The sequence below is a fragment of the Melanotaenia boesemani genome, chromosome 18 (assembly GCF_017639745.1).
Source record: "Melanotaenia boesemani isolate fMelBoe1 chromosome 18, fMelBoe1.pri, whole genome shotgun sequence".
NCBI lineage: Eukaryota > Metazoa > Chordata > Actinopteri > Atheriniformes > Melanotaeniidae > Melanotaenia > Melanotaenia boesemani.
In genome coordinates, this window is record NC_055699.1 from 33,093,178 (window position 1) to 33,109,164 (window position 15,987).

At 45.0% G+C, this 15,987-nt stretch overlaps 1 protein-coding gene across 2 annotated transcripts in view; it reads left to right on the forward strand.

Moving 5' to 3' along the window:
• reck (reversion-inducing-cysteine-rich protein with kazal motifs) overlaps positions 1-15,987 on the forward strand; it is a 149,606-nt gene that overhangs the window by 112,740 nt on the left and 20,879 nt on the right. Inside the window, exons 12-17 of one of the 2 annotated variants that reach the window (XM_041967822.1) lie at positions 588-724; positions 2,554-2,697; positions 2,774-2,962; positions 6,249-6,356; positions 7,698-7,869; positions 12,571-12,760. In XM_041967822.1, the coding sequence (XP_041823756.1) occupies positions 588-724; positions 2,554-2,697; positions 2,774-2,962; positions 6,249-6,356; positions 7,698-7,869; positions 12,571-12,760 (940 nt within the window). The remainder of the gene's footprint in view (positions 1-587; positions 725-2,553; positions 2,698-2,773; positions 2,963-6,248; positions 6,357-7,697; positions 7,870-12,570; positions 12,761-15,987) is intronic. The other variant, XM_041967823.1, reaches the window with a different exon arrangement.

Genomic DNA, 15,987 nt, shown 5'->3' on the forward strand with positions numbered 1-15,987 from the left:
GTTTCTTTGTTGAGAGAGGAGAACCCTCCTAGAAGATGACCATCTCTGCAGCTCTCTGCCGGTCAGGCCTGTATGGTAGAAAAGCACGGTGGTGGCAGCATCATGTCAGGAGGAAACCAGGCTAATGACTCGACCATCCCTCTAATGAAGCATGCTGGTGGAGTGTTGTGTCTGGTGTTGTATTTGGAATAAAGCTGTAACATAAGATGCGGAACGAGTGAGGTGTGTAAAGACTTTGTGGGTGGACTGTACATGCTGTTGTTGTAATGGCTCTTACTCATACATGATCTGGTTACCTCCATACCGAATGCAGTCTTTTCTCTGCCTTCCTTTTCTTCTTCCCGTGTCAGAATAAAACTGTTTTCAATGATACAGTGTCCTCACAACTCTAGAAAGATGTGTGTACTGCATAATGTCTCCCTTCAGACTATACTTCTTCAATCATTTGTCAGATAAACTGACAATGGTCCTGAGTGACTTTACTCCATCTCAGTTACCTCTCCAGCTTCCAGGCTCTCACCCAGCTCCCAAAGCTCTTTATCACTAGTTCCCTGTTCAGTGTTGGTACCATGTTTACCTGTGCTCAGGTCAGACTGTGTGGACATCCTGACCCAGTGTGGGGACATGAAGCGTTTTCATGAAGGACAAACACCAGAGAGGATCTGTGAGCTGCTGTCGCCCGTTGACGACCCTGAACGCTGCATCCCCCTCCACAGATATCTTGGTGAGTAATGTCTAGAGGAGCTTGGGCTTTGATTAAAATATTGACAGTGTAGCCACTAGAGGGCAGATGACCACAGAGCCTAATGGATATCTATTCACGTAGTGGCTTTAATTGCATTAGCTTGCAGAAACACTTATCTGCTGCTCAGAAGGATAATGTGCACGAATCTGGTTCAGGCTGGATTCAGATTGTAGAGACTTACTATACACACAGACAGAACTTTTCCCCAGTCATAGAAAGGCTCATGTCTGTTCATGACTGTTCATGTCTGTTCATGACTGTTCATGACTGTTCATGTCATGTCTGTTCATGTCTGTTCATGTCTGTTCATGACTGTTCATGTCTGTTCATGACTGTTCATGACTGTTCATGTCTGTTCATGTCTGTTCATGACTGTTCATGTCTGTTCATGACTGTTCATGACTGTTCATGTCATGTCTGTTCATGACTGTTCATGTCTGTTCATGACTGTTCATGTCTGTTCATGACTGTTCATGACTGTTCATGTCTGTTCATGACTGTTCATGTCTGTTCATGTCTGTTCATGACTGTTCATGTCTGTTCATGTCTGTTCATGACTGTTCATGTCTGTTCATGTCTGTTCATGACTGTTCATGACTGTTCATGTCATGTCTGTTCATGACTGTTCATGTCTGTTCATGAGTGTTCATGACTGTTCATGTCTGTTCATGAGTGTTCATGACTGTTCATGTCTGTTCATGTCTGTCCATGACTGGTCTGACGGTCCACAGGAGATGGCATGTCCGCATGGGCTGGTTCTAGTTGGGCCAATATGTTCTACCACCCATCCATCTATCCATCCATCCATCCATCCATCCACCATCCTTCCTTCCATCCTGCATCCTTGCAGATGCTGCATGAATCTGCCAATTCATATGTCATTTCAACCAATCACTGCTTCTCATGAAAAGCTGGTCACTTGAAGTAGGAGCAGTTACTGTGCAGTGTGTTAAGGGAACTTTGTCAGTAGGTTTAGGACCTACTAAAGGTCTGATAAGAGTTCCTGTGGTCTGGTCCTGCTCCTGGTCAGTAGAAGCCACTCGTTCGCGTTGTCAGTAATTAGTTGTTTACACTGAGGGGTGAGTTCAAACCGACATTTAAAATTGAGGCACTTTCTTATTCATAACCCCCTCCCAGACAGGCAGTAACCATGACAATGTGAAGAGGCTGATTAAAAGGGGATTAATTGTACTAGACCAGTGTAAATAAAGAATCTTGACAACATATCTGGAATTAGTACACTTTCTGCTGCAGACCATCAAACCCTGACCAGTAAGAGACCTCATGCCCAGTCGGTGCTACCAGTTACTCAACGTTTCCCTTCCTGCTACAAGCTGCAGGAGGGGAAACATGGTAGATGGATTCCAGGCTGTGGAGACGTCCTCCACCATCACACCTGCCAGATGTTTCAACCCACCACTCTTCCTCTGACGGACTTTTTGGAAACACGGAAGCAGGAACACGTGTGTTGTTTACCTTCCTAAGCTGATGCTGTGGTTGTGGAAAGGACCTACTGATGGATCTTTAGGATTAATTAATCATGGTGTTTTATAATGAAAAATGGAAATGGTGACATCCCTAGCTGACTGAGCTGCCAGCTGTGCCCAGTCTTGTAGCGTCCTTGTTGAACGTTAGCAGGAAGGAGTACACCCAGGCAGGGAGTTGATTTCACTGATGCTGAGCTGGACGACTGCAGGATGATAAAGCATCGTTAGCAGCTGTTAATGAACAGTATAAAAAGAGCATAACAGAATAATTTTAAGTCTGATGAACTCAATGGTTTCCTTCCCCTGACACACACCTTCCAGTGCCCAGTTCCCTAGGCAACAGCATTATGGAGGAGGTCATCCATCCATGCAACCCCAACCCATGTCCCAGCAACCACCTGTGCCAGGTGAACAGAAAAGGCTGCCTGGATGACTTGAGCTGTCAGCCATACCTCTGTGTACCAGGTAGGACCAACCACTGCTCATTCAGCAGCTTTACAGGTTTTCCTCCAGGATCCCAGAGCTGTTAGTGTGTTTTCAGGTTGCAAACTGGGCGAGGCTTCAGAGTTCCTGGTGCAGCAGGACTCTCGTATCCAGGTACCGAGTCGCGACAGGCCTTCTGGTTGCTATGAGGTCTGCAGCTGTGGTCCCAGTGGCCGCCTAGAGAACTGTGTGGAGATGCCTTGTGTGGACACCGACAAGCCCTGCATCATAGAGGGGCAGATGAGGAGTAAGTTGTGTCTTCCCTCAGGTCTTCTCTGTTTTAGCACCACCAGGTGGTTCAAATCTGGAACTACATCTCCTGGTATGTGTGGATTGTGGGAAACGTTAAGCCACCACCAAACGACTCAACCCTGACAAGAGAATGAATTTTTGTGTAATTTGTCTTCTTCTGCTTGATTAAAGCAGTGGGACACTGTTCTCTTCATTCAGCTTTATTTCATGAAAACATTGGAGGTTGTGGGAAATGACAAACCATGTGACACACTGTTATCAATGTTATCAGCCAATCAATTAATCAATCAAGTTAGCCTAGCCTCATCCCACAAAGCCAATCTGTTATGTTCTATAGCACATCAGGTAATTGAGTTGGATAGAAATGGTTTGTTTCAGTTCCAATACCTGCCTAGTTCCAGGTGTTGTATGTAAACTGGTATGAAAACCTTCTGATATCGCCCTACTCCAGGAGCAGAGAACTGTTAGACAGCTGGACAGCAGGAGAACTGTTAGAGAGCTGGACAGTAGGAGAAATGTTAGAGAGCTGGACAGCAGGAGAACTGTTGGAGAGCTGGACAGCAGGAGAGCTGTTAGAGAGCTGGGCAGCAGGAGAACTGTTGGAGAGCTGGACAGCAGGAGAGCTGTTAGAGAGCTGGACAGCAGGAGAACTGTTAGAGAGCTGGACAGCAGGAGAACTGTTAGAGAGCTGGACAGCAGGAGAGCTGTTAGAGAGCTGGACAGCAGGAGAGCTGTTAGAGAGCTGGACAGCAGGAGAGCTGTTAGAGAGCTGGATAGCAGGAGAACTGTTAGAGAGCTGGACAGCAGGAGAACTGTTGGAGAGCTGGACAGCAGGAGAACTGTTAGAGAGCTGGACAGCAGGAGAGCTGTTAGAGAGCTGGACAGCAGGAGAGCTGTTAGAGAGCTGGATAGCAGGAGAACTGTTAGAGAGCTGGACAGCAGGCGAACTGTTAGAGAGCTGGACAGCAGGAGAACTGTTAGCTGAGTTTGTTTGGCTATCCTGCAGCTTTTATCATTTCTACCCTTTCCTGCTTCAGTATATACTTTATTATATATATGTGATTTGATTGACTGATGCCGTTGCTCCCAATGTTGCCCCAGTGGGGAAAGGGATGGATTGATTGAGTGATTGATTGATTGATTAACTGACTGACTGACTGACTGACTGACTGACTGACAGCATGGATCGTCTGCTCGCCATCAAACATTAGAGCTTTATGATTGATCTAGATCTCTGTTGTGTCAAACAGAGTTAGAAGACAATGAGCTGAGACACATTTTGACGTATTTAATCCCTTTGTTTCATTCTGTATGGTGCCACCACATATAGACTCACTGGTAAAAAAAACAAATCCATGAAGCTGATTGAGGTATAACCCCAATTCCAAAAAAGTCATGACACTGTGTAAAGTTTCGATAAAGCCAGAATCCCATCCATCCACCTTTATCCCCAGTAGCAGATCAGCAACATCTCAGATGATGAAACGAAGACGTTTCACCATGAGATGAAAATATTAGCTGATCCTGACGCAGCAACACGTCAGGAAAAAGTTGGAACAGGAGCAACAAAATGCTGGAAAAGAGGTTCACCAATCAGAGACAAACTGTAACCAAAACATGGAACAATTTCAGAAAAACATTCCAAAGAGAGGGAGCATTCAGCTTGTTATCAGTGGACAGTTGAAAAGCTGCATCTCTGATGGGATGGGGCTGCATTAGTGCCTATAGCGTCGGCAGCTTCCACATCTGTGAAGCTCCATCAATGCTGAAAAGTACATTGAGGTTTTAGAGCAACATCTGCTCCATCCAGACAACGTCTCTTTCAGGACCAGAATGGGACAACATTCCTCTCCTAAAACTCCAGCAACTGGTCTCCTCACTTCCCAGACGTTTCCAGACATGTTAGAAGAAGAGATGCTACACCATGCTGAACATCACCCTGGAACTACTTTTTACACCGTGCTGAACACCACCCTGGAACTACTTTTTACACAATGAACACCACCCTGGAACTACTTTTTACACCGTGCCGAACATCACCCTGGAACTACTTTTTACACCGTGCCGAACATCACCCTGGAACTACTTTTTACACCATGCGGAACATCACCCTGGAACTACTTTTTACACCGTGTCGAACATCACCCTGGAACTACTTTTTACAGACGTGCCGAACATCACCCTGGAACTACTTTTTACAGACGTGCCGAACATCACCCTGGAACTACTTTTTACAGACGTGCCGAACATCACCCTGGAACTACTTTTTACAGACGTGCCGAACGTCACCCTGGAACTACTCTTTACACCGTGCCGAACATCACCCTGGAACTACTTTTTACACCGTGCCGAACATCACCCTGGAACTACTCTTTACACCGTGCCGAACATCACCCTGGAACTACTTTTTACACCGTGCCGAACATCACCCTGGAACTACTCTTTACACCGTGCCGAACATCACCCTGGAACTATTTTTTACACCATGCCGAACATCACCCTGGAACTACTCTTTACACCGTGCCGAACATCGCCCTGGAACTACTTTTTACACCGTGCCGAACATCACCTTGGAACTACTTTTTACACCATGCTGAACATCATCATGGAACTACTTTTTACACCATGCGGAACATCACCCTGGAACTACTTTTTACACCATGCGGAACATCACCCTGGAACTACTCTTTACACCGTGCCGAACATCACCCTGGAACTACTTTTTACACCGTGCCGAACATCACCCTGGAACTACTCTTTACACCGTGCCGAACATCGCCCTGGAACTACTTTTTACACCATGCGGAACATCACCCTGGAACTACTTTTTACACCATGCGGAACATCACCCTGGAACTACTTTTTACACCATGCGGAACATCACCCTGGAACTACTTTTTACACCATGCGGAACATCACCCTGGAACTACTTTTTCCAGACGTGTTGCTGCATCAGATTCACTGTCAGCTCATATTTTCTATCACATGGTGAAATGTTTGTTCCATCATCTACTGATCTTCTACTGAGAATGAAAGATGAGTTGATGAGGTTTATAATCATTATATTCTGGTTTTATTTTACTCAAACTGACTGTTTTGACATTGGGGGATTATATATGATCAGTAGCCTCTGCAGTATGGAAAATACTGGAGATAATTGGACTTTGAAGCAGCTGAAACACTCTTAATGTGACAGTAATGAACTGAGTGACTCAGGTATGGATAGTTGTTCATGCTCTCTGACATCCTTCAACATGTTTGTCATGTATTGTTTCTACCAGGCCATGGCACATCGTTCAGGACAGACTGCAACACCTGTTCCTGCTTCGCTGGAGAAACTATCTGCTCTACCAGGAAATGTTCAGATGACGACCATCCACACTTTACTGGTGTGTCTCTTCAATGTTTTAAATGGTCTGGCAATAGTCAGCTTTTCAGAGTCATGTTTTAGGTACAGTGTATTCACACCAAGTTGAAGAACATAGTCTAAAGCTCTGACATTTTACCCAGTATTTCTGAGCTTCAACTATAAAGAAGCCCAGAAACATTGAGCCTGGACCACTAACGATTGTACGGTTTGAAAAAAACACAAACTTAAAATCTACATCCTTGCTGTTTGTCTGAGTAATGATGCACTGGTCTGAGTGTCTTAGGTTGGTAGTGTGAAACCAGTCCAGCCCAGCCATGGCTATGGGTCAGTGTGTCTCGGCTGGGCACACCTGGTCTTACCAGGTTACCGCTATATGCTCACATATTTCAGTGCACTCCTACAAAGTAGTACTACATAAGTTTCCAAGCTTAAAACTCTGTTTCTGGTTTGTTCTGATGAAACACAGACATTCATGATTTACATTCCCAAAGCCATTGTTGACCTTCAGCTTCCTGAGGCTGAGAAACCACACTTCATCAGCCCGACTTTTACTGGCTGGAGAGATTTCAGAGAAGAGACGGGATGAAGACGATAATGGATGAAAACTGAGACAAACTGAACCACGAAAATACAAAGTTAAAACAGTTAAATGATGACTTCTGATAACTGTTTTTTCATGGTTCTGCTCAGGTTTTCACTCAGTTTTTGACCAAATTCTTCTTCCAGAGACATTTACAAACATTCTCAAATGGGGTTAAACCAGCCAGAAACAGAGTGTTACTGAGGAAAAAACTGGGGCTGCTGGAAGATGGAAACAATCCTCATCATGATTATTTGGGTTAATATTGAAATCAGGATAATTTGTGCTTTGGGACGGGGGAGGGTCCTTTGGCAGCACTGCTGCTTATTGGTCAGCTTTAGAACAACTTATGATTTCATGCCAGTCTCCGATGACTCCAGAAAACGTCTCTGGTCACTTTTTGTTTTGCTGAAGGAGTCTGAATATGCAAAATACAGCAACAGAGTCACTGAGTGGTCTTCAGCAATGGTGGAGGGTCTCCTTCGAGGAGTTGTCCCGATTCACCCTCAGAAGCAGCAGACGTGTGCATGCCATTCTGTACATGTGACAAAATACAGCATAATATGGATCATTTATTTCAATAATGGTTTTCGTCTATTTTACTGCTTCTGTGACCGTTGGGAGTCGGTATGGGAATACAAAGGCCCAGCAGGTTGTTTTCCAAGGAAGCTTAAGTTTGTGATTCATAGCCTCTCTGACATCAGTTTACTGTTCGTCTCCCACACAAATAAAGAAATAAATGTATTCCTCCTCCGTATGTTGATCTCCTTCCTCTCTCAGGTCTTCCCTGTGATTGTCCAGACCACTTCATCCCAGTGTGTGCCTCTAACGGCCGTACCTATCCCAGTGGCTGCGTGGCTCGCTGTATGGGATTCAAAGACCACCAGTACGTCTTTGGCCAGTGCCACCTCAGTAATCCCTGCACCAACAAGACCTGCCCAAAGAACCAGAGGTGAGCAGCTGCTGCTAACACTCATTCATCTCATGGAGAGCACCACCCCCACCTCCACCTCTCCTGACTGACAGCCACATTGTTGTTTCAGCAGGTTTTAGTTTTGCTGAGCAGGCCTCGTGATCCCATTTCAGCCAAAGATCTTCATCCCATCTCCTACTCTACCTCCTCACTCTAAAAGGACACAGATGGCATGTGTTTCATCTACTGAGAAACTGAAACATGTTTACATTAAAAACAGGCCCAGCTTTTCCTGGAAGGTTCATTGAATACAAACCCATTTATTCTACATACTATGTTCAGGTAAACTCTAGATCCAAAAGACGCATGTGCACTAGATTCCTTCTGGTGTTTTTTCCTGTCAACAACAGAAAACTTTGCATGTGTGAGACCAGTCAGTTGATGAGACTGAGACACATGGATCACTCATGCATGCAGAGAAGCCCAGACTTCCATCTTCCAGGTCAATGTTGATGGTGTAACTAGGCCCAAACAACACAACCGCATTCTTTTATTATAAAAAAGCTTTAGAAAAATAAATAAATATGAAACCATTTGTATAAGTGATAAATGAACAAATACATACATAAATAAATAAAACAGTAGCTGAAAACTTGAATAAATCTACCAGCATAAAAATAAAATGCGATGCCAAACTTCCCATAAACTGAACCAAGATGAAGAAAATATGGTGATCAAAGCCGAGGTCGAAGTCTCGAGCCTTGAAGGCATCCCTCACATGGCAGCTCCACCCGGACAAGGAAACTTTTCTCCACCTGTAGATCTCACGTTCCATCCTCCACCTGTAGTCCTTACGTTCTGTCCTCCACCTGTAGACCTCACGTTCTGTCCTCCACCTGTAGACCTCATGTTTGGTCCTCCACTTGTAGACCTCAAGTTCTGTCCTCCACCTGTAGTCCTTACGTTCTGTCCTCCACCTGTAGTCCTTACGTTCTGTCCTCCACCAGTAGACCTCATGTTCGATCCTCCAACTGTAGACCTCATGTTTTGTCCTCCACCTGTAGACCTCCCACTACATCCTACAACTGTAGATCTCAAGTTCTGTCCTCCACTTGTAGACCTCGTGTTTTGTCCTCCACCTGTAGACCTCCCACTACATCCTACAACTGTAGATCTCAAGTTCTGTCCTCCACCTGTAGACTTTACGTTTGGTCCTCCACTTGTAGACCTCACGTTTGGTCCTCCACTTGTAGTCCTCAAGTTCTGTCCTCCACTTGTAGACCTCATGTTCCGTCTTTCACCTTATATCTTATGTTCCATTTTTTATCTGTAGACCTCACGTTTCATCCTCCAACTGTAGACCTCATGTTCCATCCTTCACCTGTAGACCTCACGTTCCATCCTCCAACTGTAGACCTCATGTTCCGTCCCCCACCTGTAGACCGCATGTTCTGTCCTCCACCTGTAGACCTCATGTTCCGTACTCCATCTGTAGACCTCATGTTCCGTCCTCCACCTGTAGACCTCATGTTTGGTCCTCCACCTGTAGACCTCACGTTCCATCCTCCAACTGTAGACCTCATGTTCTGTCCCCCACCTGTAGACCGCATGTTCCGTCCTCCACCTGTAGACCTCATGTTCCGTACTCCATCTGTAGACCTCATGTTCCGTCCTCCACCTGTAGACCTCACGTTCCATCCTCCAACTGTAGACCTCATGTTCCATCCTCCACCTGTAGACCTCACGTTCCATCCTCCAACTGTAGACCTCACGTTCCATCCTCCAACTGTAGACCTCATGTTCCATCCTCCACCTGTAGACCTCACGTTCCATCCTCCAACTGTAGACCTCATGTTCTGTCCCCCACCTGTAGACCGCATGTTCCGTCCTCCACCTGTAGACCTCATGTTCCGTCCTCCACCTGTAGACCTCATGTTCCGTCCTCCACCTGTAGACCTCATGTTCCGTCCTCCACCTGTAGACCTCACATTCCGTCCTCCAACTGTAGACCTCATGTTCTGTCCCTCACATGTAGACCTCATGTTCCGTCCTCCACCTGTAGACCTCATGTTCTGTCCTCCATCTGTAGACCTCATGTTCCGTCCTCCACCTGTAGACCTCATGTTTGGTCCTCCACCTGTAGACCTCACATTCCATCCTCCACCTCTAGACCTAAATGCACTTGTCAAGTAAAGACAGATGATGTGTATGTCAAAGTCATTGTGAGACGTTGAGCAAATTGCAGAACAAATTATGATGGAATAGACAGTGAGCCACATATGACCACTTCAGAGTCAACGTGCGATTCTTCAGCATCATTACAGCCACTGTTCAAGGCAGCATCCCATAGCTAGAGACACACGTGCAGTACACTTCACTGGGTTTGACTGACAGAACTTTGGAGAAGGATTTTTAGTGTAATGTTTATTATAGTTAATGTCAGAGTGATGTAATGTCTCTGCAGCACAACATTATATCTAAGTAGTCTTTTGCCATTTAAAATGCCTCCTGTTACTGAAAAGCTGCACTGGGTTACAGTGAAATTTCGGTGGCTTTGTTCAGTTAGATCTTAAGTCGAACCAATGTCCACTGTGATGCACTGGTCTGCCTTTCCCACTGCATTCCTGTGTTTCAGTTAAATGGTGTTTCTATTCCTGGTATGGTAATTTCCTTGTACCAGGATAAAGCAGTAAGTAGGGGCCACCTTGCAAATTGCTGTTTAAGTCCTTCATTTTTTGCTCTGGATTCGCTAGTGGTCGGCCTGCTACTCTAATAGGTTTCAGTTCTCCATCTTTCAGCTTCATAAGAGCAACAGAAATCTATAAGGAAACCCATTCTACGGACACTGTAATTACGTTTATTGACTCAATGCAACAGACAACAGCAAGTCGTTAGCTTAACACGATCAAAGCTTGCCTTCACGCTGCTCTTTCAGGCGTCTTTGTTGCTTTTTAAGCTATGAATGCCTCTACTCTTTCAAACTTGGAATGATTCCACTGCACACTTTGCTACCTGATTCAGAATGGAGCCAGTATGTTAATCTCTGATAACCTTTTTGTTCAGACATCATGTTTTCAGATTTAAAATTGCACGTACAGTCTCACTCCAGTCTAAAAACGAGAGGTTTTTAAACTCTACCTTCAGATGTCTGATCATCAAAATTTCAGGTCCTTGCTACATGAACTGCAAAATGGAGTTAGTGAGTCTAGGCTGAATCCTCAGAAAGGGCCACACATTGTCCTCTGTAATAAAAACAAAGGAAATATTTAGGGATGCACCGATATGAAAATTTTGGCCGATACCGATATCCGATATTAATATTGTTGTTATGGCCGATAACCAATATTTACCGATGTCAATATATATATTTTGTTTTAAAAGGTTTAAGATGATCAAATTCTGTACAAAGTGAAAATAAGGCAAACATTAGGGGTGTTAGCTTCCCACCATTGTTTGTGATGTTCTGGATGGCAGTTTTTCAGATGACATATCAAATTTGTGGTGCTGAACGAATTCACACGGCATCCTCCTCGCATTACTTCGACTTTGCAGATATCGCATACTGCTTTTCGAGTACCTTCTTTTTACACCGTGAAAAATTACCACACAGCTGAAATTGCTTTTTGCTTCAGTTACATCCCACAATGTAGTGCTGCATCGCTGTCACATGTCCAAACATGGCTGCATGGCCAAACCTTCCGACACACGTACACAATCAGCAATTATACGAAAATAAATATCGGCTATTAATATCGGCCCAGTTTTGCTTATCAGACCGATACCGATATTTTAAAAAATGACTAACATCGGCCGATACCGATATTAATGCCGATATATCTTGCATCCCTAGAAGTATTATTAGGCTGTTGCTCAGAAAAATATTTATGAGATATTAATATAAAGGGACCAGATCTGGTTTGGTGAAAAAGAGCAATAACGTAATAAATTAATCCAAAAACACACTAACACAAAAAACCCAGAACTGGAGTGAGCTTCCAGCATTTGTATCGTCATGCTTTCCATGCAACACCAACAAGGTGAAAATGTTCTTTTTCTCTAGTTCATTTGTCAGTTTGCATTTAGGTTTCTGTATTTTCTAGCTGTGCTAGATCCCAGACACCCAGATCTAAAACTCCTTACAGCTTTCCCCCCAAGCCATCAAAGCTATAAGTCCAAAACATGAACTTTGTCTAGTTCATTAAGGTAGACTCATCCGTAGCTCTGAGTTAGAGGGCTGGTAAATTCCCACGAATCTCACTGTTTCATCCATTAGGACTTAAAGTTGTTCCTTCCTGTGGCGTAATGTCCGTCCCACTCGCGCTGTGTAAAAAACTTCCATTGCAGCTTTTATGTTATTTGTTGTGCTGATTGTGAAGTGTTGTGACTTTGTATTGCTGTGACACTTTCGGGCCACCGTACAAAACACTTCCTGCCCCTCATCTGAATTTCTCGTGTCACCCAGGTCACATGAGTGAAACCCAGCAGTAGATGGTTTTTGCACACGCACCGTTTTAATGTCCTTGGCTTAACTCCGAGGTAAACATCCAGTGAATCCACCGCAGAGGTGCTCATCACCTGACTGATGGCCAGCGTTGGTGGTTGCTATGGTGACAGGGCTGTTTTTGAAGGGAGGAAGCTTTCTGCAGTTGCTCTCTCATCACCATGTCTATACATCATCTGGCCCAGTTTCATAAGGAAACAGAGAACACACATATGGATGACAGGTTTTTGTGTTTTCAGGTGCGTCCCAAAGCATCGCGTGTGTCTGAGCAACTCATCGGATTGTCCACAGTACCAGTGCGTCAGCCGGCCGGCGACCTGCAACAGGAACAGCTTGGAGCCGGCTTGCGATACCGACGGCTTGGTCCACCTCAGTCTGTGCCACCTGCAGCAGGCTGGGAAGACGCTGGCCTACATGGGTCACTGCCAGGTAGGAACTCTGACCCTAATCCTGACTCTGACCTGATCCTGACTCTGCCCCTGACCCTAACCCTAACCCTGGCCCTGAACCTTACCCTAGCCCTAACACCTAACCCTCTATTCTAATCCTAATCCTAAGATTATTGTCTTTGTTGCCTAACCCTAACCTTAATACCTAATCCTAAATTGGAGGTTTTTGTTTTTTACCCTACCCGTGAATCTTAACCCTAATCCTAACCTCAACAATCCCTTAATCCTAACCCTAACCTCACAAATCCCTTAGCCCTACCCTTGACCTTTGACCTAACCCTAACCTTAATGTCGTTAACCCCAATAATTTCATTTCTTTAAACCCAATGTCTTCTTTTCATTTCATACCTAAATTATACATTTAAAAAATATTCGGAATAAAAAGGGTTAAAAATTCTTAATTGCAAATTCATAATTTTATCATTTATAACAGTTCATTGGACTACGAACACTGAAAAATGGGGTTAAAAATTGTTAAAAACCAGTGGGTAGGAGGTTAATTCATTTTAGGGGAGCATCATAAAAAAAAAAAAAAAACCAGATAACACGAACTACAGCAGAGGGTATAAAAGCAGCAGCAGCGAGAGAGCTCATTCTGTGCTCAGCTCTCGTGGTGAGCACATCACTCAGACCTTGCTGCTGCATCACAGAGCCTTTAGCCTGTAGCCAGCCTTCACAGTTATTTGTGTGCCTTTTCTTTTTTCTTTTTTCTTTTTTCTTTCGACCTGACGAAGACATATTTTAGTCGAAACGTCGTCGCTTTTTGATTTTAGTTTGTTTTTTGGCACACCTACCTTTGTTGTTTAAGCTCTATTATTATTTTTTTATAAAACTCATTTAATTTTTTTAGAAAAAACAAATTAACAAAAACAAATCAAGAAAACTTATTTCATTTACATTTAAAATCCTGTCTGCCATGGAGGGCTGGACAGAAGTGCGGTACGGCCGACGCCGTAACCGCAACCGTTTGGGGGAAAGGGTCCCTGAAAGGGGGATGGACCGTGCACACTCCTTCTCCTTCGGGAGAAGGGATTTTTCTTTCATCCCTAACCAGCCAGTGCCTCCCCACAGGGTTCCCCGGTACCCCAATTTCAGAGACCCCAATCGCTCCTATGCTGGAGTAGTGCAACAGGGGTATTTTCAACAAAACAGGAGATGGGATCACCCAAGACCCAGAGATGATGGGGTTGCAAGAGAAGCAGCAACTCCTGAGTTTGGCCAACTCATTCGTAGGGTCTATGGGGTGATTAAGACCGTGCATCACTTGCAGAATGTGGCTCTCAAACCTGGCAAGCCTGAGCCGAGAATGATCACCAAGATGGTGGACATTCTAGCGGGAATGATTAAGCCGGCTTTTCCAACGCGGCATACCACAGACCAGATTGTCGGTAATGCCAAAAACTGGGGCCAGGTCACGTTGCAGATATTACTGCAACATTATGAGGAGGCCTTGGAGAATTTTCTGGCTGATTTGGAGAACAGGGACACGCAGCAATGGCGGAAAGCCTTTCAGGTTGCAACACGTTGGGCACGTAGGAACCTCCGTAGAATCACCCAGAGTGTCCTGGACCATGCGGAGGCTCTCATTCTTGATAGGTTGGAGGGAGGTCCGATTCAAGTGCATAGGGCCCAAGAGGACATTACGGTCTCAAGACCCCAGACCAGGTCTGTTGAGAAACAACAGTGCACTGACCGTGGCAAAAGGACTATGGTCACAGCTGCTACCATGACGGACCCGCTTCCACCAGCGTGGACACCACCTACAAGTCCTGACATTCCAGACTGGATGCCTGACCCTCTGGAGGCTAGAGAGGCCCGCATAGCAGGACGACGAGCAAGGGGAGTGGTCCTGGCTCAAGATTCAGACCTCGGCCAAGAGTTGGAGGAGCACCCGGGGGAGGTGCAGTTCTTGGAAGAGATTGACTTTCATGACACGAGTCCTCCTCCCCCTCAGGATGATGAGGTAATGGAGGAGAGTGAGCTTCCTCAGATGGAGGAGGAGGTCTTGCGAGCCCCGGTCCGCACAGATTCAGAGCTGCAACTGGAGGCTCTGTTTGATGAGTTACAGGCAGAGGAAGAAAGAGCACAAATTGCGGAAAGAGAGGGACAGATTGCGGAGGAACAAGAGGGACACATTCGGTCCCCCACTTCTCTGCCTGTTAATAGGTCCCAAACACGTCAGGAGGACCAGTTGGGAGAAGGTAGTTTTGACCTCTTTCCAGACCATTCAGAGGAGGGGGAGGATCTTGAGGAACCACGATACAAAGTGAATCGACACCCAAACACCTCAAGGAAAATGGTTGAGTGGACTTGGACTCCAAGTCGCAAATGGATCATCTTGGGGGATTCAAATCTGGGGAATCTTCCAGATTTCTCAAACAGAAATCTCCAGATTGAGTGTTTTCCGGGGGCAGACTTTCGCCATGCTGAGGCACTCTTGAGAAAGGCAGTTCCACCACCAAATCTGGTGGTTGAGAAATTGGTTCTCTCTTTTGGGATTAACAGTAGGCCTAATAAGCCTAAGGAAACCACAATTAGGAACTTGCAAGCAGCAACCAGGGCAGCGAGGGCCCAGTTCCCATTGGCACAGATATGGATCCCCCTTGTCAATTATTCAGAGAACCTCCCACATGAGGAAAGGGTCAATTTGCAAGTTTTGAATGACTACATCCAGAAAAATAGGCCCTACATTCCTCTCTTACCGGACGGTCTGTTTTTCACAGAGAGGGACAATGTCCACTGGACCAAACGCACTGGGAGGTCTATGTTTGAGTATTGGATGGCCTTTTTAAACTAGATCCCCCCCAGAGCCTGAGCCTGCATGGGGGAGAGCAGGTCATACCTCAACAAGCCCAGGAGGTAGTTGTTCTAGCTAATAATTTTACTCTTACAAGGCCACAACAAGATCTTTTGAGTAAAGGCCTATACTTTATTCCAACGATTAATATTTGGAAAAACCAAAACAAAACATTGGAGTGTGATATACAAAATTATCATCGTAGAATCAAATAAGCTATATATTACAGGAGTGCACAAAAGACAGAGAAATTACCATTTACAGCACCATCGAATTGGACACCCTCCTTGGGGCAACTTCCACAGGAAGTTGCTACGTTAATCAATGAAGACGTTAAAAAGTTTAAAAACAGTTACAAACCAATCTCGGAAAAATTTAACATCTCATTAGCTGAAGTAAGAGCCCTTAAA